This window comes from Lissotriton helveticus, chromosome 1_1 (assembly GCF_964261635.1).
Source record: "Lissotriton helveticus chromosome 1_1, aLisHel1.1, whole genome shotgun sequence".
In the NCBI taxonomy this organism is placed as follows: Eukaryota; Metazoa; Chordata; class Amphibia; order Caudata; family Salamandridae; genus Lissotriton; species Lissotriton helveticus.
Window position 1 is genome coordinate 1,285,904,889 of NC_136057.1, and position 27,466 is coordinate 1,285,932,354.

At 43.9% G+C, this 27,466-nt stretch overlaps 1 protein-coding gene across 1 annotated transcript; it reads right to left on the reverse strand.

Annotated features, from left to right (window-relative positions):
• Positions 1 to 1,194: 1,194 nt before the first annotated feature.
• On the reverse strand, positions 1,195 to 27,214 carry LOC144763877 (endogenous retrovirus group PABLB member 1 Env polyprotein-like). The gene is made up of 2 exons (XM_078649874.1): positions 27,019 to 27,214; positions 1,195 to 3,545 (listed from the first exon to the last, which is right to left on the reverse strand). Exon 2 carries the CDS (start codon positions 2,743 to 2,745, stop codon positions 1,195 to 1,197), a length of 1,551 nt encoding a protein of 516 aa, XP_078506000.1. The 5' UTR covers positions 2,746 to 3,545; positions 27,019 to 27,214.
• Between the last annotated feature and the right edge of the window lie 252 nt (positions 27,215 to 27,466).

Below are 27,466 nucleotides of genomic sequence, written 5' to 3' on the forward strand. Positions count from 1 at the left end.
CCACATATCCAAATGCCCCTCCAACAACTCAAACACTTGATGTATTGCTCACCTGTGGGAGTGGGCGCCGATTGCCAGCCCTGGTCTGTGGAGGTAACAGCAGTGAGTGCGGTGGGGCCGCGTGCTGGGAGATTTCGAGGGAGGATGCTGAGTGAAAAGTAGTTATTTATTTAATTTTCCCTCTGCATCATCCCTCAAAATTCGCAGCGCGCGGTCCCAGCGCCCCACCGCTGTTACCTGCACGGACCGCGGCTGCCGATTGGTCTCACTGTTGTACAAGGTCATGAGGGTCTGAAGGACAGGACTCTTTCTAAGGTCCAGCGGTGCCAGGGAACAACACCTGAAACCTTCGTGGGATACCTGTTCAGCGCACAAGTGACAGAGACACGGGACACTTCCTTCGGCGTCAAAGATCAGCATTTATTACTGCAGGGAGGCAAAAGTCACAAGAAGTACAACAGAGTGTAGGTTCTGAGAGTCTGCTTCAAATTGCAAATGTGGATCGCTCCTTTTATACACATTTTCGTCATTGGACAACATATGAACAAAAGGTTACACCTCAGTTCCCACAATAAACTTCAAAAGGGCTTCTTGAAACCCGAAACATAATTACAGTAACATTGCCGGTTCCCAACTGTAAAAGCACATCTTCTCACCGTCAGGCACATTCCACTCTAGCTATAAACGAGCAAAAGAAAGAGACAAGAACAGCTGCAAGGAAGACAGACAACAGTAGAGAAAAGAGTGTGAGGGTAATATCGGAAGCATGATCGCAGGATCAAAGGATTCGATCCTAGCACATGCACGGCTGAAACAATAGACCGGCACAGCAAGATTACCCTCAAGCGGAGCCATCTGCCTTTGCAGTGTCATTCCCCTGGTCATAAAAGACGCATGAAAGGAATAAGGCTTGGGAACTAAGGGTCATGACGCGGTCAGTTGCCTGCTAGCTAACTACGTGAGGGCAAGAAACAAAATGGATGCCGTATCTAAAATGGAACCCGAGGGTTCAGATGAAGAAACGCGTAAAGAAGGCGAACCCTTCCAAGTAGTGTAGCGAAAACGCGTACACTTACTAAACTCGTCATTTACGGTTCATAGATACCAAACTTGCCCATATTCGATCATGCCCAAAACATCATAACGATTCTCAGGGAACCTCAGACGCTCCTTTTGCCCTCATGTAGGCAAGCACTAGTCGAAATCAGAATCGATTTCAATATTCATCAGATCATTCAGGTGTTGCTGGAACATTATCCTATCCATCAATGCCTCTTTGGTAACAGATGGCCTTCTTATACACATAGTAGCACAAAGGCCACATAAGGCAGGACCACACTGTACACAAAGACAACATGTGAACAGAAACGTCACAACAATCCCTATAATCATCAGAATCTTCCAACCCCAGGTCGACATCAGGCCCCAAAACCATCCTAGAAGCGTCCAATCTCCCTCGTCCACGTGTATGGACTCTGAGATTTTATGCAACTTTGAGATGGCTTGATAGACAGTTGGAGCATTATCAGGTATAAAAATGCAACAACTCGAATGGATGACCTTACACACACCACCTCGATCTGCTAGTACAACGTCTAGAACCATACGGTTCTGTAGCATCATAAGTCTATCCGCCTGAAGCTCTGCTGTCAGATTACCAAGGGCGCTTGCAGTGATATTAGCAGTCGATTTAACCACATGAGTCAGCTGTCTCAAGTTCCTACTATTAACCATAGGACCCCAAAACGGTAGGAAACCCTTAAAGAAGTCTCCTGCCTCTTGACCAGCAGTATCCTCTCCACTAATAACGCCTCTCACAACTCTAGTCTTGTGATAGTCTGAGGCGACAGTGAAAGTCGGTGGTAGAAGATTCGCGATATAACAGGTGCCTGAGAAATCACGAGGCAACCATGTATAAGCACGATCGTAACACACAAAATAAGTACCCTTGGCAGTCAGAAAGACAGGGGAAGAGAGCATCGGTAAGACATACGTCTCAGTAAAAGCACTCTTCCCAAACTGAGCTCTCGGATTTTGACCAAGACCTTGCAGACAAAAGTGACCAAGGTGAGGTACGATCCAAATCGGAGACGAGCTCTTAAGCTGTCTATCACCCACTGATATACTATAATCAATCTCACTCAGATCCTTATATGCTCGCACCTCCTCCTCTGGGATAAGCGATGCATCAAAAATGTCTCTATATAAATCAGCAATAGCTATCGCCAAAGACTTGTGATACGGGCCAGGACCAAGGTTTACTGAGCGTGGTTCTCGATGGGGGTAGGAATCTAGTGCACTACGGAACATAGTTTGGAATGCTCGAGCTGACCCTTGGGGACTATAAGGAAGAACTAAATACGGAATACCCTTATCCATGGTATGTGGCATTAACCCACACACCCAACAGTTGGTAGTATTCATCACCAACTGATGCTGATGCAGGAGTTGAACAAAGGAATTATTCATAAATTCCGCACGTCTGACTTGTTCATGTTGAGGCAAAAGATGAAAGGAATGTGGAGAAATAGTGGAGGCAAGATTCAAATCATGTGAAGGAGGAGTAGGCGAAATGGAAGGCAATAGTAACTGAATCCCAAAATATACTCCACCCACTAGCAACATGGAAACAGTTAGGAATAACATAAAAATCTGAAACAAAAAACATTTTGTACGAAACACCTTATGCAATTTAGATCTTTGCGCCAACATTTTCTCTCTTTTCGACAGCATAGTAAATTCCATCCTCTAAAAACCGTCCGTGACGTTCTTGACGCACTTCGTTCCGAGTAGCGACTATCAATTCCCAGGAGTTCCCAGAAATCGACAAAAGAAATCGACCTATTGTCAATAACCTGCTAAACAGAAGGAAGTACCCGCACGGCCCTACGACCAACCCAGATGATAGGTTTTAAATGAATTGAGCATTCAATTTAATATAAGTCTCTTAGCTGTACGAAAAGAAAAGGGTACACACAATATAAAATGTCCACAATATTCAAGGCAAATATGAGGGGGTAATGTAAAATCAAAAATAATAATAGGAATTTATTTGTCCTTATTGCGTGGTCGAAGAAAATATCGACATCTCCCGGGTCGAGTCTGTTCTTCAAACAACGGTTCAGATGGCAAAGCAGTGTTCGATTGCTCAGGTAATAATCCAGGACTTGAACTCTCCACTAGTGATGACTTAGGTAAAGTTTCGGTTGGTTCAACAGGGATGTCTGATTGCGCTAAATCGGTCTTTACGAGCTGAGCATCACTGAATGGTATAAAACCCGGGACCGTACTGGTCTCTGTACTCCTTTCTTGATCCACGCATCTGCTGGCAAAGGAAACAGAACTTTCTTGGTGTGGGTGGCATGCACCCAATGCTTTCTGCCTTCCAGTCGAACCGCCGTCCTTGTTGCCAGTAACACCTGGTGGGGACCCACGAACCTTGGCTCAAGATTTTGTTTTCGTCCAAAGTTCTGGGTAAGCACCCAATCACATGGTTGGAGCCGATGACCAGGTCCCTCAGTTTGTGCCGGTGTAGCTTCAAAGACCTGTTGATGAATCAAACTCAATTTAGCAGTCAGATCATAAAGATAGTCAATCAACATTGGATATTCAATTCTGTTAAACTCCTTAGGCCTCGGAACTCCCCAAATATTCGCAAGACGGCCGAACACAATCTCATATGGGCTAAGCCCTACTCGAGAGTGCACGGTTGCCCTGGTCGATAAGAGAGCTAAAGGCAAAGCATCCGGCCACGATAAACCAGTCGTTGCCTGGATTTTGGCAAGTTTCAGTTTCAGGGTGCCATTATATCCTTCCACCAAACCTGCCGACTGAGGATGATTAGCGCTATGACATTTTTGGACTATGCCTAGGCCACGACACACACTCTTCATCACACTTCCCACAAACTCACTTCCGTTATCTGACCATACAATCCGTGGCATTCCATACCTAGGGAAATATTCCTCGAGCAGGATTTTTGCTGTTGACAGGGCAGTATTATCCTTAAGAGGGTAGGCTTCAATCCATCTGGAGAATGCACAAACCACAACTAGAACATATTTCAGATTATTGCATCTCTCCATATGGATGAAATCCAATTGGATAACTTCAAAGGGACATGTAGGGGGAGCAAAGTGACCAGGTGGAGTGGGGGTGCCCTTACCAGGATTATACATCAAACATACCATACAGTTCTTAACCACTCTCTCCGCACACTTAGTAATCCCATCATTCTTCCATACAGGAGACAACAACTTACATATTCCTTTTGCGCTAATATGTGCTGTGCCGTGGGCCATTGTAACAACAGCAAGCACATATGCATCCGGTAACATCCATCTCTGTTTTTCTGACAAGTCAACCCAACATCCATTCCCGTCTAACTTCCCCGTGCTTTCTTTCCACTTAGTCTTTTCCATCTCAGTGGCCTCGTTCTGTATTTCCTTCACACTTTCAATTGTGTCTTCACACATGCTAGTCTCCGCTGGCCATCTTACTGAACTCGTAACATACATTCGATTTGTCAGATCTCTGGCTGTCTTCTTAGCAGTCTCATCCGCAAATGCATTACCACGACCAACATCATCTGTCACTTTCCGATGCGCACTACATTTAATTATGGCCACCTGCTTAGGCAATGTAAGTGCATCTAAAAGGTCATTCACAAGCTGTCCATGCTAAATCTTCGTACCATGCGACGTAAAGAATCCTCTTTCTCTCCACAATCGACCAAAACTATGCGCTACGCCAAATGAATACTGACTATCGGTAAACACATTCACCCGCTTTCCTCTAGACAACACACACGCTCTCGTCAACGCAATCAATTCGGCCGCCTGGGCCGAATTCTGACTCAATCTCGCAGTTTCCACAACCGTACTCAACGTCACCACAGCATACGCAGTCGTTACTTCACCATTCGGCAACTTAAAGCATGAACCATCAACGTACAAAGTACCATCGGGATGTACCAATGGAGTGTTTTTCAGGTCAATACGACCTTTCGTCTCTTCTTCAGTTCTTAAGTAGAAATCATGTGGTGCTACATCACCTGATTCCATGCCGACCGGCAACAATGTTGCTGGGTTCAACACATTACAACCTTTTATTCGTATATGACTTGCCAAAAGTGTCAACTCATAACCCGATAATCTTGCGCTTGTCAGGTGTTGAGTTTTTGTTCGATTCAAAAGAGTGTCAACTGCATGCGGGACCATCACCGTGAGCATATTATCCATGACCAGACCTGCGGACTGTCGAATAGACACCGCAGCTGCCGCTGTTGCTCTTAAACAACTCGGCAATGCTCTAGCTACTGGGTCTAAGGTCGAAGAAAAATATGCACATGGACGTTGTTTGTCGCCAAATTGTCTCGTGAACGTATAGTGTAAACGGCTTACTGTAGTCAGGGGTACCTAACACAGGAGCCGAACACAACGTATCACGTAATTCAGAAAAACCTTTCTGACACTCTTCAGTCCAAGGCAAAGGAGTCGGAACATCCTTGCACGTAAGAGCTAACAATGGTTTTGCCAATAATGAAAAATTTGGAATCCATTGTCTGCAGTATGACGTAATACCTAAAAAGGCACGTACATCTCTCTGGGTTTTCGGCACAGTCATTCGAGCAATCGCTGTGATTCTTTCTGGGGTCAAACTTCTCCCTTCTTTTGACAATAAGTGACCTAAGTAGGTTACTTCTTGACAACAATATTGCAGCTTAGAAGGTGACACCTTGTGATGTAAGGCACATAGATGTTGCAACAACGATACTGTAGCAGTTCTGCAAATATCCTCGGTATCGGCTGCCACCAACAGATCATCAACGTATTGAATCAAAGCCGCACCCGTCGGTAACACGAATGCGTCAAGTTGACTTTTAAGGGCTTGACTGTAGATCGATGGACTCTCACAATAGCCCTGAGGTGCGCGTTTAAATCTAAAACTGCGACCACCTAATGAGAATCCGAATAGGTCTCTGCTTTCCTCAGCGATCGGAATACTAAAGAAAGCATTCTTTAGGTCGATCACCGTGAACCAGGAGGCAGAAGCTGGAATCAGGGTCAGCAAGGCCGTGATATCAGGCACCACAGGAAACTGTGGGATCACAATTTTATTCACTTCTCTCAAATCAATTATAAAACGGTACACAGGAGGCTTAGATGGATCAGTTCATTTCAAAATGGGTAACACAGGACTATTACACACATTTCCCCGAGTTTCTTCAATGACATCCTTTTTAATCAGGTCATAAACGATCGCTAATAGCGCTCGCTCACCATCAAGAGAGATACGATACTGAGGTATACGCGGTAATCGAACATTCGTTTTCAACTGGACCACATAGGGTGGAATGTTTAACAGGCCCACATCATTGGGACCTGTTGCCCATAAAGACGCAGGGAGAGAACTCAATTCCGGTGGGAACTTATCGACTGATAAGTACATAGGAGATATTACTCTCTGACCCAATGTAAGCTCCACTCCCGCAGGAGAGCAGTACAAAGTCGCATATAACCGTTTCAACAAATCCAGACCCAAAAGATTCTCACCACACCCAGTGGATAGAATCAATGGAGCCTCCAGCTCACGAGGACCAATCGCAAGGGACAAAGGGCTAGAGACAGGATTGCTAACAGGGGCGCCAGAGAATCCAATGGAAACATTCGTTAAGCCAGACAAAGGTGCGCCAGGAAGTTTTGAATGCATGATGGAACTTTTTGCTGCACCAGTGTCCAACAGAAAAGGCTCAACTACGCCAGATGTGGCAACCGCGATGTAAGGCCCTCTCTGATCAACCGGAACTGACACTACTCCCTCTCTTTGTCGATGGCTGTCCTAGTAACGGTCGTCTGCAACAATCTCATGCTCAACATAATAATCGTCCACATGGTACTGTGCGGATTTATCGGACCCCGCATTTCGCTGGTCGAAACAATTATTTGCGTCCGATGAAACAGTAGAGCGCTCATGATTTTGAACGAAACCTCGACCTCTACCTCGAGAGGCCTGTTGAGGACCACCACGACCTCCCCGAGCCGAAACATTATTATAACGATCACGTAAAACGGGACAATCGAATTTTATATGGCCCTCTCTCCTACAATATGCACACTGATTATACCCAAGCGTAGATCTAAAGTCAGAGGAGTCAGAGCGCAACTGCATCCTAGTGTACTGGGCTCGTGGTCGATACTGCTGTTGTAAATCATTTTGATTTGAACGTGGAGGATATGCCTGCTGCAACAAAACCTTTGTTTTGAGCTCCTTCGTTTCTTGTCTGAACGATCACTTTCTTCCTTTTCCCTATTCTCGTAATATTGAGCCGTCGCTAATATCTGTGCAGTGGTTGAAACAGCCCATGCACTTTCCGAATTCTTCAATTTGTTGCATAGCTCAGGCAACAAATTTAACACAAACTTGTCAACAAATAACCGTTGGCCTCCTTCGGTGCTCATGTCCTGACCACTATGATCGACAAATGCCTCCTCAAATCTAGTAAAGAAATCCGAGACACTCTCGTCTTTCTTTTGCTTGCAAGCCGATAATTTATCCCAATTCACCCTCATCGCTGGCATAAGTGTTTTCATAAGTGTAATGTTTTTCTGGGGTAGATCCAAAATTAACTGCTCGGGCTTAGCCCCACCAATGTGTTGTCCATCAGCCGCTACTAGTGTAGCCCAGTCACCACCTAACTCAACTAAATGATTCTCTTGGCGAATTTTTGCCCAAATCGGTTGTGGTACGGCATTTCCAAACAGCATGTCGATGTCAGCATGGTTCATAATAGAAGCATCCACCAGTTGGGATAACTCCTTATAATAACCTGCCGGATTCTTGCGTCGATCAGGCAAGGATTGTTTCACCTGCAAAACTTCTGATCGCTTCCATGGGAGGTGTATCCAAACTCTTTGGAAGTATGGAAGAATCACAGGATTAGCATTAGCATCACCTGGCATCCATACTGGCGGAACCTCTCTCATAGGATATTGACCAGAGTTCATTTTCGTATTATCGGTGTCATCATCAAATGACACACGAGAAGGCACTGTGGATCTAAAGGCTAACAATCGCTCTAGTGCACGTTGTACATCTCCACCTACAATCATACCGTTCGAAAATTGACTCTGAAGTTCAGTCATATCGGGCGGTACATTATCTAAATCATCATTATACCATTCTTCTCTCAAAAAGTTACAAATTTCTTCAAACACGAATCTCTGAGTGGGCTCATTAAACTGAGAGAACGTATCAAAAACCATGCGCGGAGGGTAGTTAGCAGGGTGTCTTATCCATCTATGTGCCATAGTTACCAACGTGGCACTCTCCCTTCCACCAGGGATTTGACTTCGTCTCTGAGGAGTTTCAGAGACATCGGATCGAAATAACGATCCAGAAAGTGGGGAGTAAAGGGTAGCAACGGTATTAGGGATACGATTACGAACAGAAGGAGAAAGAAGAGCAGGAGCAACAACATTAGAAGTGAACGTAGGGACAGCAGAGGTAGCCAGGACAGTCGAGGTAACAGGAACAAGAGGCTGAGGAGGTACAGGCAAGGGGGCAGTTGAAGGGACAATTACAGGACCAACAACAGGCTGACCAGCAGCCGCTGGAACGACAGGAGGAACTACAGGGGCTGTAGCACCCTGTGCATAAGGAGGTGGCGATTTCATCAAATACGCTAACTGAGGATCCTCCTTCGAGTCCTCTTCTTTCTTATCAAGACTTGTTGGTAAAACCGGATAACATTTGTCTATCCTCATGTGATGCAGTCTAGTAGAAACTTCTATTTCTTTTTCTGCTTTATCTCGCTGATACTGTTCTGCACTTTGCATCATCGTAATGATACCTTCTTTTTTATTCTTCTTAAGCTGTTTGATTTCTTTCTGCTTGGCCTCTTTACGCCATAACCGAAAGGAATCGAACATAGCTGGTCTAGCTTTCTTTTTAAACAATTTAGCTTCAAGATTATCTAAAATCGTAATTTCAAAACTTCCATGCGGTGGCCAACTAAGGTCACCATCGTTTTTCGTATAACGAACCCAATATGCATTATATATAATAGGACCTACACCATGTCGACTATAGAGCTCATAAATTGGAGTCCCAACTGGAGGTATCGGACACGAGTCCTCCAACCGGGAATCAGTGTTATAACATTTAAAGAAACCAAAGAAACCACTACGGCTAGGCATCTTGCTCACTAACCAAGTATCAAACTTCAAGGGTTATCGAAGCGCTAAATCTTCGTGAAAGTCAAAACCCTCGGTTTTTGGCAATTGCAACTGTCAAATAACAACTAAGAACCAACAACTAAGCACCACAAATGCAATGGAACCATGCAAACAACTAAGTTTCAACAACAACCAAGGACACTGGGAGCGACCCACAAATACTTAACTGAGAGTACAATGGCGTCACCAGGAAGGCCCGTTTATCGTCTCGCCGTACAAAGGACTACACCAGGCGCCAAAACAGGTCGACAGTCAGGGCATCGGTCCGTCGCAGCCGTCAGGAGGCGGGAATCTTCGCGGGAAAAATCTTCGGACCACTTATTTCGACAACAGGATCGATGAAGCGTGGTGCAAATTCCCTCGGAGATTTCACACGAAGCTCCTCACAATCGTCAGGCTTTGGACCGGTACCGCTGATGTCGCCCCACGTTGGGCGCCAACTGAAGGACTGGACTCTTTCTAAGGTCCAGCGGTGCCAGGGAACAACACCTGAAACCTTCGTGGGATACCTGTTCAGCGCACAAGTGACAGAGACACGGGACACTTCCTTCGGCGTCAAAGATCAGCGTTTATTACTGCAGGGAGGCAAAAGTCACAAGAAGTACAACAGAGTGTAGGTTCTGAGAGTCTGCTTCAAATTGCAAATGTGGATCGCTCCTTTTATACACATTTTCGTCATTGGACAACATATGAACAAAAGGTTACACCTCAGTTCCCACAATAAACTTCAAAAGGGCTTCTTGAAACCCGAAACATAATTACAGTAACATTGCCGGTTCCCAACTGTAAAAGCACATCTTCTCACCGTCAGGCACATTCCACTCTAGCTATAAACGAGCAAAAGAAAGAGACAAGAACAGCTGCAAGGAAGACAGACAACAGTAGAGAAAAGAGTGTGAGGGTAATATCGGAAGCATGATCGCAGGATCAAAGGATTCGATCCTAGCACATGCACGGCTGAAACAATAGACCGGCACAGCAAGATTACCCTCAAGCGGAGCCATCTGCCTTTGCAGTGTCATTCCCCTGGTCATAAAAGACGCATGAAAGGAATATGCGTCTTCCGTAAGGCTTGGGAACTAAGGGTCATGACGCGGTCATTTGCCTGCTAGCTAACTACGTGAGGGCAAGAAACAAAATGGATGCCGTATCTAAAATGGAACCCGAGGGTTCAGATGAAGAAACGCGTAAAGAAGGCGAACCCTTCCAAGTAGTGTAGCGAAAACGCGTACACTTACTAAACTCGTCATTTACGGTTCATAGATACCAAACTTGCCCATATTCGATCATGCCCAAAACATCATAACGATTCTCACGGAACCTCAGGTCGACTCACAGGCTCCTTCCCCCAGGGAACAAACTACCTGGGAGTGATATTTGCAGATGCACATGGGAGATAAAACTTGGAAGGCAGCATGCACTCTGACATGCACAGTATCCTGTAATGCTTGCCTCAAGCTAATACACTATAATTTTCTGCATCAGGTGTATTTGACTCCAGTGAGATTGACTCGCATTGATCCCAATCGCTCAGGTGAGTGCCCTAGATGTAATAGGGAGGAAGCAGATTTTCTGTATTTGTCTTGGGGATGTGCGGAGGTACACCAATACTGGCTACGAGTGGTTGAGCACGTGAGGGTGGGAACTGGGCTTCGAGTAGAGGTTAACCCCATACATTGCCTGCTGGGACTAGTACTGAGACCCAAAAAATGTAAGATGGCATATAAATTACTGCAATTTACTCTGGTGTTAGCAAGACGAAGGATAGCCATAGTATTGATGAGCAAATTCTCCCCCTCAGTAGACAATTGGTTGAAGGATGTGCAAGAATGGTTGTTTGCGGAGGAGATTCACATGGAGAAATGCAGGAAAGACGTGGAATCGGAAGAGGATATTAGCACGTGGAGGGACTTATGTAGGGAGCCACTACCTGAAGATGTGAAATCAAATTATCAAAATGAGTCAACTGCTAGTGAGAAAGGGTCAAACAGTGAGGAGAGTGACTATCCATAGTATTGCTATGTACAGGCCTCCCTGACATTCCTATGTATTTGTACGTGGATGATGATAATTATTGGTTATTCAGATGTTTGAATCCCAGGTGTTATTCGTACTTACGGTGTTTTGAGCATATGCTGATATGAGATCGCTGTTCTCATATGTCTACCCACTGTGTTGTTATCACAAAATGAAAAATAAAGTTCATAAAAAAAGATAATAATGTCAGGGCACACAGTATATTTAATGCAGAGTATATGCGTCTCCTTGCGAGGTACAAGGGTAACACAAAACCTTTGATAAATATGCCATTGAGGGCCCAATTACGAGTTGGGCCAGACAAAATGTGTGCACGGTTTCAGTTGTTAATTTCACAGAATATGTGCATGTGGAAAAGTCACCAGCATTAAACCTTGGAAAAGTACTGAGGTAAACCTACTTGCAGAAAAATAAAATAAAAAAATATAAGTATAAGTTCTAGGCTAGCCAATTCTACATGAGGATTTAGCACCAACGGTCTTCTCCTGCCCAAAGCAGTGGTCTTTGTCAAAACACACAAAAAATATTTGCCTGCAATATTACAACCTTAAATTATGTAAAGTTATTGCACAAAATCAATGCACATAAACAATTTAAAAACGAAAACAAATGTTCTTATAGAAACAGGCATAACAACAAAGCAAAGTGTGATAATGCACATGAGTCTTAAAAAGTGGTCACTCACGCATCGCCCAGAGCCAGGGCCAGCTTTAGTGATGGTGGTGCCCAGTGCAACAACGTTTGTTGGTGCCCCTAGTGACCTCCTTCTCCAAGGATTCCCTTACTACCACCCCTTTAACAGTGCCCCTCCAGTCTCCAAAATCACACTCTCACATGCATTTCTGAAAGCAGCTCTTTGATGACAGGTAATTGCTCAATGTTCTATATTAGGATTTTAACTAATAAACTGCAAGCAAAAGGATCTCTGACAAAAGCAGTAACCCACTGAACTATTTTTATTATAGTCATTTATGTTATCTGCATGGTACACTTCCTTGCAGCAGGCATTTTAACCCACTGCCCATTTATGATGAGTCATAATTTTGTCTAGACAAAACTCCATCTCTCTGTCCAGCAGGTCCATTAATCACCAGAGTTATCTTGACATTGTTACTGTTGCTGCAAAATTAATGGAGGCAAGGAACACAGCAGCAAGTGCTTTTAATTCCATAATATTTGAAAAACTGCGACCCCCCATCCCTCCCAAGTCAGCGCCCAGCACAGTTGCACTGGTGGTACCACCCTAGAGCCGGTCCTGCCCAGGGCACACTCAATCTCCTAAACACCCACCATCTTGCCCAAGGACTTGTCATATAACTGTTTCCCAATGCCTTTATATTTGAAAAGCTCACCTGGGAATCTGAATTCATACCTAACCTAAATGCTGGCCTTGAACTTGCACCCCTAGCTTCGAACACTCCTAAAGAGTTAACATAACCTACCATCCATATTGAAATACATTTCTTGTTATAAACAAATTAACATTAATTCAAAAGTTTTTGTATAACTAAGATGCACTCTTTTTTTTCTTGGAAATGTGATTGGTGATGGATCTGCATTCTACAGGCAGATCTTTTTCTTGGCCTCATGGAGACATTTTATTGGTATGTTATTTTTATTTTATGGTTATTTTATGAATATTTAATTATGTTATGCTTTGTTTATTTTGTTATGTTATGTTTATTTTATTGTTTTGATGTTATGTTATGTGGATTTGTATGAGGCACTTGAGCAGGTGGGTAGGCGTGAGGTCCTGCACTCGAAAAGCTAGGTCTTAGTCTTCTTGCGGATTTCAAGAAATGAAGAGGCTCTGATGTGTTGTGGTAGGTTGGTCCTGGTTTTGGGTGTGATATAGGAAAATGAGCGACCTCCTGTTCTGCTTTTGTGAATGCTGGGTGTGTGAGCGAATGAGAGGGATGCAGATCGTGTATTCTTGGCAGGCTAGTGTAGATGTTGAACCGGGTAGGGCTGAGAGATTAACCTTGGGGGAGTAAGCAGGTCAGGTTCTTGGGGCCCGATTCACAGAACTAACTTAAGACAAAATCCTAAACTTACTACCATTTACGTATTCACAGAAGGCACTTACTCATTTTGGTATTCACAGAAGACACTTACTCATTTCGGTATTCACAGAAGTTAGGACTCCTAACTTTAGGACTCCTAAATGCCTTCTGTGAATACCGAAATTCTTAAAATTAGGATTTTTCTCAATTTAGTAGTAGTAAAGTTAGGACTCCTAACTTTAGGACTCCTAAATGCCTTCTGTGAATACCGAAAGTCTTAAAATTAGGATTTTTCTCAATTTAGTAGTAGTAAAGTTAAGACTCCTAACTTTAGGACTCCTAAATGCATTCTGTGAATACCGTAAGTCTTAAAATTAGTGTTTTTCTCAATTTAATAGTAGTAAAGTTAGGACTCCTAACTTTAGGACTCCTAAATGCCTTCTGTGAATACCGAAAGTCTAAAAATTTGGATTTTTCTCAATTTAGTAGTAGTAAAGTTAGGACTCCTAACTTTAGGACTCCTAAATGCCTTCTATGAATACCGAAAGTCTTAAAATTAGGATTTTTCTCAGTTTAGGAGTCCTAAAGTTAGGAGTCCTAACTTTACTACTATTAAATTGAGAAAAATCCTAATTTTAAGACTTACGGTATTCACTGAATGCATTTAGGAGTCCTAAAGTTAGGAGTCCTAACTTTACTACTATTATATTGAGAAAAACACTAATTTTAAGACTTACGGTATTCACAGAATGCATTTAGGAGTCCTAAAGTTAGGAGTCTTAACTTTACTACTACTAAATTGAGAAAAATCCTAATTTTAAGACTTACGGTATTCACAGAATGCATTTAGGAGTCCTAAAGTTAGGAGTCCTAACTTCTGTGAATACCGAAATGAGTAAGTGTCTTCTGTGAATACCAAAATGAGTAAGTGCCTTCTGTGAATACGAAAATAGTGGTAAGTTTAGGATTTTGTCTTAAGTTAGTTCTGTGAATCGGGCCGCTGGATTCTGATGTGTAGGGTGCTAGTCTGACTTTATGTGTTCTTTCCATGAGGAACAGTCTATCCAGGTGAGGGAGGGTCCTTGGATGGATGCCAATGTTATTGAGTCTTCTGATGAGTGTGCTGTGTGTAACCACATCAAACGCTGCAGAGAGGTCAAGCAGGATGAGGGCTGCAGTCTCAAATTGGTCCAGTAAGGTTCCAATGCCATCAGTGGCCACGAGTAGTGCTGTTTCAGTGCTATAGTTACTTATGAATCCTAATTGGATGTCGTCTAGTAGCTGGTGTACTTTGAGGTGGCTGTTGAGTTGTTTGTTAATGGCCTTCTGGGATGGAGCGGAAGTTGCTCAGCTGGTTTGGGTTGGCTGATGACTTTTTGAGGAGTCACTGACTGCTGCATGCTTCCAGTCTTCAGAGAAAGTGGGGGATGTGATGGAGGTGTTGCTGGTGAGAGTGTTTTCGATGATTGGTCCTTCCAGGTTGTAGATGTGGTGGGGTCATGGGTCTATTGGGGCCTGTAGTGGACGAACAGAATGATCGTAGTAGGTGTGTCTTCTCTTTTGAGTATTTTCCATACAGTCAGGTGTCTGTTGGTTGGTGGTGGGCAGGTTGGCAATAATATCTTTGAGATCTGGACACTTTCTGGGAACAGTGAGATGGTGAAGCTATGGGAGTAGATGGAGAATGGCTGATGCTAGTGGTAACTGATGGATGCACTGGAGAAAAGGGCAGTGGGTGTAATCATCCCTGTTGTTGAGCAAGGCAGGTGCTTCCAAAGAATCTCAAGTGCAATATGACCACCTGCTACCATTCTGATATATTCTGTGACTGTGTGGTTCAGGCAGCATATTGCCAGTTATCTCTTTTCTGCTAATTCCACCATGCACTACCTTTGTGCTTCTCGCAATTCATGGTGCCTCTGGTTGCAACGACGCATGGCTGATTGATGTTAACTTTGCTGGGCTTTAATCAGATTTTGGAGTTAATTGCCAACCCCTACTATCACCTCTGTTGATCCTCTTGAATGGTTCAGCAGCTGCACATGGCCAGCCTTTTTTACAGAGATTCTGACGGACATTGGTTCGAGGCTTGTGCCAAAGAGTTGCAGTTGCTATAAAAGCTCTCTTCTGCAAGAGGGCTTGGAGGAGAAACATCATGCTATGAATCAGGCATTGGCATATCCTCAAATACATGAAAGGTGATAGGAGGAATGCTTGCAATCACTTGAGGTACCATTCCAACCTACATTTTTTTGCCCACCATGCAACCTCATGCTGGTGTCCAGCTTCTGAGAGGACCTGGCTTGATAGTTAAGCTGGACTGTACCTTTTGGTGCAGGCCAAAGCTGATTTGAGTATGGCCAAGCTTAAACAGAAATGGAATGGCGGGCATAAAATGACAGTTTGAAATGCTACCCAGAACAATTGCCAATGGTTAGAATATTTGCAAGAATTCCCGCTATTGCTTTTTGTGTGTTTGATGTTATCTCTGCGTGTCCAAGTGTTCACCCAGATGTTGGTTCCGTGCTCTCTGTGCCACTAGAACCAAGCTGAATCCAATGAAAGAGGCCCAACTAGCCCGAATAAATCTTGGGTTGCTTGTTCTCTGGTTCAAAGAGGATCTAGCTTGGCAGATCTGGCCGTACTGTTCCTATTGGTGCAGGATAATAGATGATTTGCATATGGCTCGGCTCAATTTGGAATGCCATAGTGGTAAAAAAAGTGATGGGTTTGAATGCTACTTTAAGAAATTGGGTTGTGCAGGCTGTGAGGCCTGTGCAAGTAATAGGTTCACATTTGTCTCCTTTCTGGGAACCAAGCATCCCATTACAGCACTTGACTCTCTCAAGGTTGGGAAGCAGAGCAGTCCAACGAATATTGAGGGGAGGTGGTGTGGGCCAGTAATCTTGATCCACGGGCATGCAATAAAAACACTCAGTAAATGATTGCCCCTCAGTGATTTTTCTTTTAAAAAGGAAAAGTACATATATTTTACAGACACACACACAAACACCCTACACATTCATTTACAAATATATATACACATCTGGTAGATAGAATACCTTTGGTGACATTCTGAAATAACATTTGACCCCCAATGGTCATGACAGCCAAAATCACAGTACTGCCCTCCCTCCACCTATACTAGATCGAACATCGCATTATATGGAGCGTCGCTTTGAATGAAACAGGTCTACTGGGAATGTCAAAGGGCCACCACATTAAAATACCAATAACTGCATGTAAACAAGCATTGGCATAGCCAATAGGTCTCGCCTTTGGGAACTTATAAGTGTTTAGCCAGAGATATTGACTTTACCTATGTCTTTAAGCTGTGCTGTACAGAAGTTTGCAGCATGAAGAAAAGTTATAATAAAGAAGTGTCAGAAGCATTTTTGTTACCATAGGTATGACCAAAAAAGCATTATGTACAACTAAACGACCATATTAAAAAAGTATTACAAATAATGTCTTGAGTTTTTTTGTCCTTTTAATGCTGGCAACTTGTATCTGCCTGTCCCTATAATTGCGTGTTGTGTTTTTTTTATGGGGGCATAAATAACAGGAGGGTGAAGGTCAGCCAGTCAGTCATTAAGAGTGAGTGAGAGAGTCAGGCAGTCAGTGAGAGTGAAAGAGTCAGTGAGAGAGTGAGAGTCAGTGAGAGAGTCAGTCAGTGAGGTCGAGAGACAGTCAGTGAGATTAAATTAGAGTGAGTCAGTCAGTGAGTGAAAGAGAGTGAGTCAGTGAGAGAGTGAGTCAGCGAGAGTGAGTGTCAGTAAGAGTGAATGAGAGTGAGAGAGTGAGTCAGTCAGTGAGTGAAAGAGAGTGAGTCAGTGAGATAGTCAGTCAGTGAGAGTGAGTCAGTGGGAGAGAGTCAGTGAGAGAGAGACAGTGAGAGAGAGTCCGTGAGAGAGAGTCAGTGAGAGTCAGTGTTTTAGCGAGAGTCAGTGTTTTAGCGAGAGTCAGTCAGTCAGTGAGAGAGAATCAGTCAGTGAGAGAGTCAGTCAGTGAGAGAGTCAGTCAGTGAGAGTCAGTCAGTGAGAGAGAGTCAGTGAGAGAGAGTCAGTGAGAGAGAGTCCGTGGGAGAGAGTCAGTGAGTCAGTGAGAGAGAGTCAATGAGAGAGAGTCAGTCAGTGAGAGAGTCAGTCAGTGAGAGAGAGAATCAGTCAGTGAGAGAGTCAGTCAGTGAGAGAGAGAGTCAGTCAATGAGAGAGAGTGAGTCAGTCAGTGAGAGAGAGTGAGTCAGTCAGTGAGAGAGAGTGTGAGAGTGAGTCTGAGCAGTAGCAGACCCACACTTTTATCAGCCAATAGACAGTGGCATAGCTAAAAAAAAAGATGCCTCCCTCCCTGCAGAATGTCATAATCCCACCGAGTTTACCACATCTCCCAGATATTCATTGGTCTTGCTTTGAATGGGCCCCCCACCCCTTGAAAGGTGGAGGTCCTCTGGAGAGTTGGGTGCCCCCATGCGCCTATGTTACACCCCTGCCGATAAGAGAAGTCGGAATCCTGGTGGGACATATCATGAGAAAACCACTGCTACTACTTAAAAAAGTATTTTTTTTTTTTAATGAAGAGACCTCTTGCTGGTTTTGCTTCTCTTGTATCACACAGTCTATTATTGCTTTGCATTGCTATTAGGTAATGTCAAAATGGCTGTCATTGCATCACAGCACACGTAGAGGCATGCGTCATGACACATGCAGACTCGGCAGCCCCGTTTTGGAGTGGCTTTTCTGTTTTTCATTTCAAGAAATCTGCCAATGCGTAGGCATGCTCTGCAGTGCGTGCGTTTTGGAAACATAAAAAAAAGACCTCATGCTCTAGTCAGCAGTGAAAGATTACAATCAGAACACAGAGACCGAACTGCTCCTGGGTGAGACAAATACTATTGAGGAAAGCCACTGAATCAATAACAGAGACTTGAAATGGCCAACAACACACCTCCAGTCACATACATGCCAATTCACCAAACTTAGGCGGGAGACTCCTAACTTTTTAAAGCAAGGAATGGCTTAATTTTAGCCTTTTTTCCTTTTAAAATTGCCCGCACTTCAATATAATTCAATGGGGAAAATAAATTCCTGTGGTTTATTTAAAATCTCCCCCTTTTCTGCTTCTCAATGCTAGCATGTACGAGCCATGAGACAAGGGCTCACCCAAAGCCCACTTTGAGCATTTGTAAGGTGATGGAAGCAAGAGGATGTGACAGACATCTAAATCTATCTTTAGCTGAGAACTACAAAGAGCTTCGACATAGGATGGCAATTTTCTGGCCAGTCAAATCTTTATAAAGCTACATGGCAGAAGCATGCCTGTCCAGGCCTATAAGCAGGACACGCAGACATTTCAGAAAAGCTCTTAATTTCCCATTGTCCAACTTGGGCATTAGACCACTTGAACCTTAACACTGCACCTAAGCAGGTCCTGTCAGCCCTGCATGAATGAGGGTAAGCTGGCCACATTGTTTCAGGGCGGAAGGGAGGGCTGATGTATGCCAAATGATCGACAGCACTAAAGTTACAGCATTGCCTCCTTTTCAATTAATTGTTGGTAAATGTATCTAGAGCAATATGTTGAAAAACTGCCGTGGACATGCGCCCCTCCACCCGACCAAAGTTCCTAATTTTCAGGTTGACTTCCTCTCTGAAACACACCACCTGCCATAGTCCTTGGAGCCCAAAATATGCAGTTTGTCCTATTTTCGCATTTTGTAAAAGTTATATAAATTCATTCTATCTGAAGATTATCTGCTTCCGCCCTGCATGAGTTTGGAGTTCTTCAAAGCTGCTGCTTAGAGCTCTGCTACCGCAAGCATTGCCAGGGTCTATAACATGAAAGAGAATTATAGATAAATGCTGCTTTTCGACTGCCTGTCTTAGCCCGAGGTAAAGGGAGTCTTTCCCGTTGATTCTCGCTATTGGCGCTGAAGGATCCTTGCGCTGGTGTGCTGGAGACGGAAAACTCTCAAGCGGTCAGCAAAATAGCTGACATGGGCTCGGAACCACCACATTCGGGACACACGCGTGTGCAATGGAATGGTGTAAATAACAACGTACCAACTTGTCACTGGAGGGAGTGGACAGGAACACGGAAGCATTAGAGACAACGAAGCATTAGAGACGACGAACTATGTGCATGAAAAAATGTAGCGTGAAGGTTTTTTTTTTTAATGCATAGTGCTGCGTTTACCCATTGTGTGTCCTCTGGGAGCTCCTTGGTTTCTTGGTATGCCGACAGTTCAGTTATTCCAGTGGGGTGGACTGTATATGGGTTCGGGTTCTTGAACACCGTCTGAACTTCCAGCACAGTTTTCTTGTTCTCGTTCCACAACAAGCATTGCCCACCAGGCCATGTAAGTAACGCGGCCGCACGGCCGTGAAAGCGAAAGTGATGAGGCAGGGGGGAGTGGAGGCCAGCAGAGTGACGTGATCTGTGGTGGGGGAGGAGGATGGAATTAAAGCACGGCGAGAGGCAGGCAAAGGCTTAATGAGCCTTGAAACCTACATGGCATCGGCGCTCGTGCACACGCACGTGCACACAAACTTGAGGCCAGGAAAAGCTTCTGGTAGCACTTTTAAAAGCCCGTTTACTAAATTTCTCGCAGGGCAGCGCATGCGCTGGCTCAGCGAGACCTAAAAATCATCAATCTATCACTGGTGTCAGTAATCGTTTGTAAATGCAATCATTATTGTCAATAAAGCATTAACAAAAATTACTGTCAGTAATATAGCGTCAATACAGCCTTAAATATCAAGATAACACATCTGAACCTTTATTTTACACCTTAAGGACACATAGTAGGCAGCCATAGACTAGAGATCCCCCGGCCAGCTCCCCGCATGGAGCTCCAAGCTGAACAGCAACCATCTCCTTTCCTCCTCCTGCTGTGCATGAGCACTTCCCTTTGCTTCTTCTGTGGGGAGAAGCTTCTCATTCTGGGTACAGGAGATGGGTTCCCAAGACTCTGCCTCTGTCTTAAGGGCCCAGAGATGGGGTCCCTGGGCTGCATCCTTGAATGAACTGTTCTAGCAGGGCTATTTCTGTTCCAGTTTGCCCTGAGAGATGGGGCTCCCCAGGAAGATAAGCTTTTGGTGATGGGAGGCCCCAAGCACACTCATGGCACTGGCCCACATCAGGGGGAAATTGGAAAAGAATCACTGCAAAACGTCATGCTCTTTATTTCTTGAGCAAAGGGAGTCAAAGGTCGAACTCCTTTGAAATGCCACAACTTGTGCCCCATGGGGCCAATCTTTTCGATCTTAGGCTCATTTTGGTCATGACCTCCTGGTGCAGTTTCAGCAGACCTCCTGGCCTCTGAAGAGTGCACTTCGCATGGAGCTGGTTTCACAGGTTCCCTGAACCAGCTCTCTCTTGTGCCTTGCTCATGATGCTCCCCTCCTCCTGCTAGGGCACAGACACCCAGGGGTTCCACCAGTTGGGGTTCTCAGGGGGCAGCATCACTGGACCTGGAGAGGCCCATTAGGCCTGGGGTCACATGCAGACAGTGTCCTCAGTCTATCAGGGCATCATGGGACTTGTCCTTCCAGCTGCCCATGGTGTTGCCACCATCACATTCCAGGTCCAAAGTCTTGCTTGCCTACATGTTCTAGGGATGCCACAGTTATGCTCAGTGCCAACCTGTGGGTGCAGGACCCCCCTATGTATAACCCCAAAACCGTTTTTGATCAGTCCATCCCTTTCCCCTGTGTTTAGCTCCAGGCTGGCTAGTGAAGCAAAGTCAGGGAAAGGTCTGGTGTCCTTTCCTTTGTATGTGTGCTGGAGGCAGGTTCCTTTGAAGTGTAATCAGGGCTAGGCACAACTCCTTCCCAGCAATCGTTTTAGGAAGCCCCACTCCCTCTACACCCATGATCTTTTTGTTCACTGTCTGGATCTGATACACATTTCTTAGTGGGAGAGCCAACATCGGCCCAGGCAGCTGGGAAATACCAGAAAGGCCCTGGAAACCTTAGGCAGAAGAAAAATGCCAACTTTCTAAAATTCTTGTGAAGAGGAGTTCTGTGCCGTTTTGATTGCCAGATAGGACATGAGAAACGTTTTTCAAAAAAGATGAGATCTGGCCACCTTATTTTAGTTCCTGCTATTTATTTTAGCAGATTGAGGACCAATTAAAATATTTTATCGTGGTCCTGGCTATTTCTTTGCCATTACTTCAACACCATTTACACATGTTTCATAACATTCAAATGCATGCCAAAAACAAAAAACCAATACACCTACTAAACATGACACATCAATATATAAGGTGAAAACAATTGTTTCTGTGGGCAAGTGCCAAAAACTATAGTAATCAAAAGTGCAAAGATCACATTACACCAACAATTTGTCAAGATCCATATCGTATAGAAACTCTATTTTTAACAACTATTTGACTGGAGTTGAGGTCCCACTAACTCAACCCACAGCTATGGCTAACCTTTCCCTACACTCCCCTTCCAGTCCCTCTCTTAATCTACGTAATAGGAGGGGCTCCCATCTGAATGTGGATCAAGGAAGTGGGGGCTGGCCTGAGTCCTGTGACACATGGGCTCTCCCTTTGATGACCAATTTATCTCCCCAGCCCCCTTTCTGTCCCTGGCTCATCAAGAACCAAATCTACTCCCACTAAATGGCTGTATTGTTTCAGACCCAGTCCTATTCATACCTAATCAGGGAGCACCTTGGTTCAGGCAGTCAAAGACTGGCCAATCAGAAAAGGTTGCCACAAGACTGCTTTAGGTAACGTTAGAAAAGGAAGTTCTAAAACTCCTTTCATGCAATAGTTATAATAAATCCGATCTTATCAAGTTGTTGGATTTATTGTAATTATTATTCTGATACTATGAATTGTGTTGCTAGCTCATTACTGTCAAATGTTAGACTTTATAAACTTTTAATAACGCCTTCCCATTTTAGCCTCTGGAGATAGCAGACCTACAATGGGGAATACGACTTTGTTTTTTCCCCTCACCACGTCATTTAAAACATTTTATAATGTCCCTGCTTTTCAGAACAAGGCACCCTGCCCATGGGGCACCTAGGCAAGATCTTAAGGGTGACCTATATGTAATAAAAAAATATTTTTAGACTTTGGAAGTATTTTTAATTTCATAGTCGAATTTGGACACACTTTCATTTTAAAACCAGCCTGCAAGGCAGGGCTGGCTTTAAAACGACACCAGACACCACAGCAGTGCATACTTAAGAGCTTTAAGACCAGTGTACTCTCTAAACCTACATGTCCTACCATATACTAGGAACTTACAGGTAGGTTGTCTGAACCAATTGTAATTACACCAATTAACATATACCTTTTAAACAAAGCACCGGCTCAGTGCCTGTTTTCAGAGTCCAGGGCACATTCGAAGTCAGTAACCACACATTTCAGTCAAAAAATGGGGGTGATCAGGGCAAAAAAAGATTAGTTTCCTACAAATAATTTTTATAATTATGGACTTTTACCAGAATATATACTTTTCTATTGTGGAACATAGAGTTACACATTTCATATTGAGGATTGAGAACAACCTAGTAAAAATTCTGTTATTTTACAAACCTCAAATATATGAAAATATCACTTTTAAATGATAAAAGGAATCATATGTGTGCATATGTGTCAACTGAATTAAACTTTACCCTGTGCACACGTTGAGCAACAATATGGATAAAGAACAAAGCATGAACATGACCATCACGGTATCAGATCGCTGTACAAAGGGAATGCTGATGAGGGTTACTGTGCAGTTACTTCAGATCTGAAGTACATAGAGCTCAGGAAGGTAGTTATAAAACAATAGGATACAATATTTAAAAAAAGGGGTGAATGACAGTGTTAATAGTTTACTAATGGCACAAGATTTTCTAGAGGTATGGCTTTAACTTCCTTCTTGAAAAGCTAGGGTGAGGTAATTGCTCTTGTTACGGTTGGTCGGGGATTCCATATTTATGGAGCAGTTCCAGCAAAACTGCATCCATTAGTTTCTTTTTTTTTATCTGGCTGGTTCTAATAAGAAAGTCTTAGCACTTCTAGAATCCCTTTCGCCTCCTCATAGCTTGAACCTCTTTGTCATGTATTTGGGCCCAGAATTGAGCAGCGCTTTGTGTGTTATGCATGCAACCTTCCGATGGATCCTAGATTCAATTGGGAGCCAGTTGAGGGTCCTGAGTGATGAGAAAATGCGTTAATAACGTGCGCCTGGTGCAAGTCTTGGTTCTGCATTTAGTGTTGTTTTCTTTAGGGCTAGGGTAGCTTCAGGTAGACCAATGAGAGTTGTATTCCCACAGTCCAGTCTTGAGCGCACTAGTGATTAAACTGCCTTTTAAGGTCATCAGACGGTATGAATGGTTTTAGTTTTCCTAGAGGGTGTAGATGTAGGTTAGCATTCTGGTTGCAGCTTGTATGTGAGCTTGCATGTTTAGTTTTGAGTCTAGTGTGATTCCTAAAGATTTAATGGTTTTGCAGATGGTTGAGGTGCCATTTAGCACGTTGAGGAGAAGAGACCATGATTGCGGTGGTAGGGATCTATGGGGTGGGAAGAAAAGAAAGAATTTGGTTTTCAACAGATTCAGTTTTAGATGGTCATGTGCCAGCCAGTCCTGTGTTTTCTTTAATCAGTGTGTCAGTGTGTCATCCAGTCTCAACAGCAAGATCTGCCATTAACACCAGTAATGCCCAAGCCTTCTAAACACCATACCTCTACCAAAATGAAGACAATGATGGCTTCCTTCTAAAGCAATCACTCTACCCATATCTCACCTCTTTGTCTGTCCCTTCACCCTTCCCCCCAACTTGTGATTATTATGATCATGACCACTTCTTTGGCTCAAAGAATGGTGCTCTATCACCCGCCCAAATCCACTAAAACTTTGTTTTACCGTGTTGATTTAGTTATAGAGCAACCTATCCATCTCCCTGCTTCGATTTCCTTCACGATTAGAAACTCAGTTTGGAGAACAAAATGTAAAACACATTGAAATCTCCTCTTCAAACATTCCTTCATCAATTCACTCGCCTCTCCACCCACTCACGTGTAACCGTTTTGAACCCATCCTGATCCATATACATGACTTTATAAGCTTTACACCTAATGCCCCTCGCCATCAGCTGTGATCCATTCCAACTTGAGATGTGAAATGCGCATTCATGTCATTTCGGCGTGCATCTATCAAGTCCCCACTGATCTCATTTAGCCTTTCAACTGCACTTTCTGTTCTCATCTGTTAGACACAATATCTCATCGGCACATACACCACTACCACCAATTCCCAAACCAAGATCATCACCACATGTGTGCCCTGCAAACTGCGAGACAAAAGCAACTTCAGAAAGGATGCTCGTATGAACATTTGAAGGAATATAAATTGGCCCTCCACGCCATTACTACTGCCCTCAGCAAGGTGTAACCTACATACTATCGAGGACACTTTGGAACAAATTCATCAGGGTTTTTCTGCATCAAAGGAATTTTCTCGATATTCAAAATTTTTCAGAAAGTGGTTTCAGCTCTCTGTAGAATGCACAACTTCTTTTGTTTGCACAAAGTACCCAGTGTCTTAGACATGAGGAGTGGCTACAATGTCTTTAGAAGGGCCTGATGGAGATAGTTATGCCTTTCTTCTGTTTCCTAGATTGTTTCATTTGTCAACACGTTTAGACAAGCACAAAAGCAGTGATGCTCTTTGTCTTAGAAGGCAGTGGCTTTGGCTGTTAATTCAGAGGGAGGTTGTTGTGCAGTCAGCGCACTGAGGACAAGTTGGTACCGGGCCCCAACCGAAGGACCTGACTGGTTGGGATGTTGAGTGTGTGGGTATATAGTGCATTGGGCACTCTAGACAGCTAGCTCTATATATCCATTCAGACAATCGTGTTTCTCTAAGGAGAGGCGTACGTTTTGTGAGAGATCCTTCTCAACTCCCAGTTCGTCTCAAATGGCTGTGGCACATATTTATCGAAACTCAGTTAAAGGTTCTAACAGGCTGCAATCAAAGCCTACCGAGTCCAGTGTAGAAGAATGGAGACTTCTCGCATATTATTATTCTGCAGCTTTGCTCTTGCGCATCCTTTGGCCCATCGATTGGTTCCATCCGGACAGTCACTTTGTTTTTCACAGTATGCAGTTTCATTGATTTGAGAATGGTGACTCAATTGACACCACGTTACTTGATGACTGGCTTTTGTAGTTAGCACAATTTCTCCACGACATCTGGGGGACGTAGAGTGTCTCATGTATCTTGCCTCATTTTTGGGGTTCAGGCAGAAGCAATGAACTTAAAGCCAGACTTGTCTCTCAGACCAGATATCCTGTTTTTGATGTTTGGTGGGTCACATAAGGGTGAGTGGACCACATTCTTGACATAAAAAAATGGAGTAGACCTAACATTTCTTTAAACTACCTGGTGACAGATCAGGCTGCCTAGGAGGGCAATCTAGGGAGGCCTGCAAGGGAAATTACCACCCCATTGGCAAGGGTTCTTATTAACACGTGCAAAGCAGCCACATGAGCCGTCTATTGCCCATTCATTCAGCACTACCGTTGGCTGAGCACCAAGTGGAAGGGAGGCCTTTGTTTAGTAGTGATGGGAGCAAAGGACTCTAAATGTGTTTGTTTATGAAGATAATAAATGCAGATGAATTAGCAGTACATTGGTCTATCTGTCAAGCGTAAACATGTCTGTCTTTGGTTTACCTCAAATTAAGGAGTGGAACAACGAAAAAAAAAAACATCGGAATAAAGTTTAGATTATTCACCTCGCAACCCCCGAAATATGCCTCGTCCCAGTCTCCCTCATCACACCACTTAAATTGCTTACATTCCCTTTACCTACTCCGTCCCCAGGTCAGGGCCCCTTTTAAGCTTGTTCTCTACCAGACATAGTGTAGGTGAGACCTCCCTGTTCACCCTGCTCCCTGGGGGAGGTGCTGGGCCTGTGTTGTGTGTATGAAAGCTGAGAGGTCCCTTTCTAGAATGTTCTATCACTTCAAAAGAGAAAAGAGGGAAAAGTGTAGAAACAAACAACACGTAATGAAAGCTGTATGAAACCAATGATTTGTATATTGATTTGTCATGCGCTAATCATCCGCGTTAAATGAGCACACATTAAATCATCATGACATAATAGTTCAGCCTGCATAAAAAAATATTGCTTGGTTCTCCAGAAAGTTATTGGTGTCATGGTTAAGGGGCATCTTAGTTCAGCTGAGTTCAAAGGGATGTCCCAATGGAGTTTCTGTTTATTGTATACACTTTCTGAGACCAGATGTTGGTAAAAGGATTTTAGCCACCCAATAAAATGTAGCATTCATTTGTTCTCACCCTGGCATCGTGACCACAATTGTTGAGTACAGGGTCATTCGGGCGCTCCTGGCAAGGGGCGTGCTGGGTGACGGCATAGTGCTTCAGACAGGGACAAGCCTATGAAGATGTAAAGGTATCTATTGGTGAGAATGTAGCAATCCGAATTTGCAAATGTACAAAATATAATATTTGAGACTAGCCTTAAACTTGGTGACCGCAGTTACACACCCTAGGAGGCCTGCCCTAACTCACAATATGTCCCGTACCTGTAATTAAGAAATCAATTTCCGTATTTTTACCTGGATAAAGGAAAAGACATAACGGGGCTGTCTTCTGGACCAGGAAATCTAGCAGCTTAATGTACTCATTATTTTCCATGCCACTCTTCATGTTTTTGCGACATTTCGTTTTTTTTTATTTTTAGCACCGTACAGATCATCTACTTACAAAAAGGCAGTGAAAAGCTTTCTGAAAAGTACGCGGCTGTCAGTCGAGCGGCAGTGGGTGGCTTGCTTGACGTGACACTTTCTTCCTGGAATGTGGTTTTTAATTAGAAAGTCAGCACGTCTGTCGCTGCCGGCCGCAGGTACCAGAACTCAGTCGCTGCAGCCAGGAGTTGAGCTCAGTTATTTGTACGGAAGTGAGCGACGTGGACGCAGGACTCCAGGAAGCGACTGCAGGGTTAGATGTCAGCAGGGAAATGACCCATAACACTTGTATCCTCCTGTCTCCTGAAAATACATGTGCCAAGCTGAGTCAGGTGATCTCCTAAGCCACGTGATCAAACCCAGTGGTCAGATGTATTTATTTATTTATTTATGCATTTTTATATAGCGCGGACTTTACCCGATGGCGTCAGAGCGCTTCACACAAGGAACAGAACTGTTGCATGAGG

Bases quoted from the DNA above. Each gene is read 5' to 3' on its own strand.
- LOC144763877 (XM_078649874.1), bottom strand. From the start codon at position 2,745: ATGGAATTTACTATGCTGTCGAAAAGAGAGAAAATGTTGGCGCAAAGA.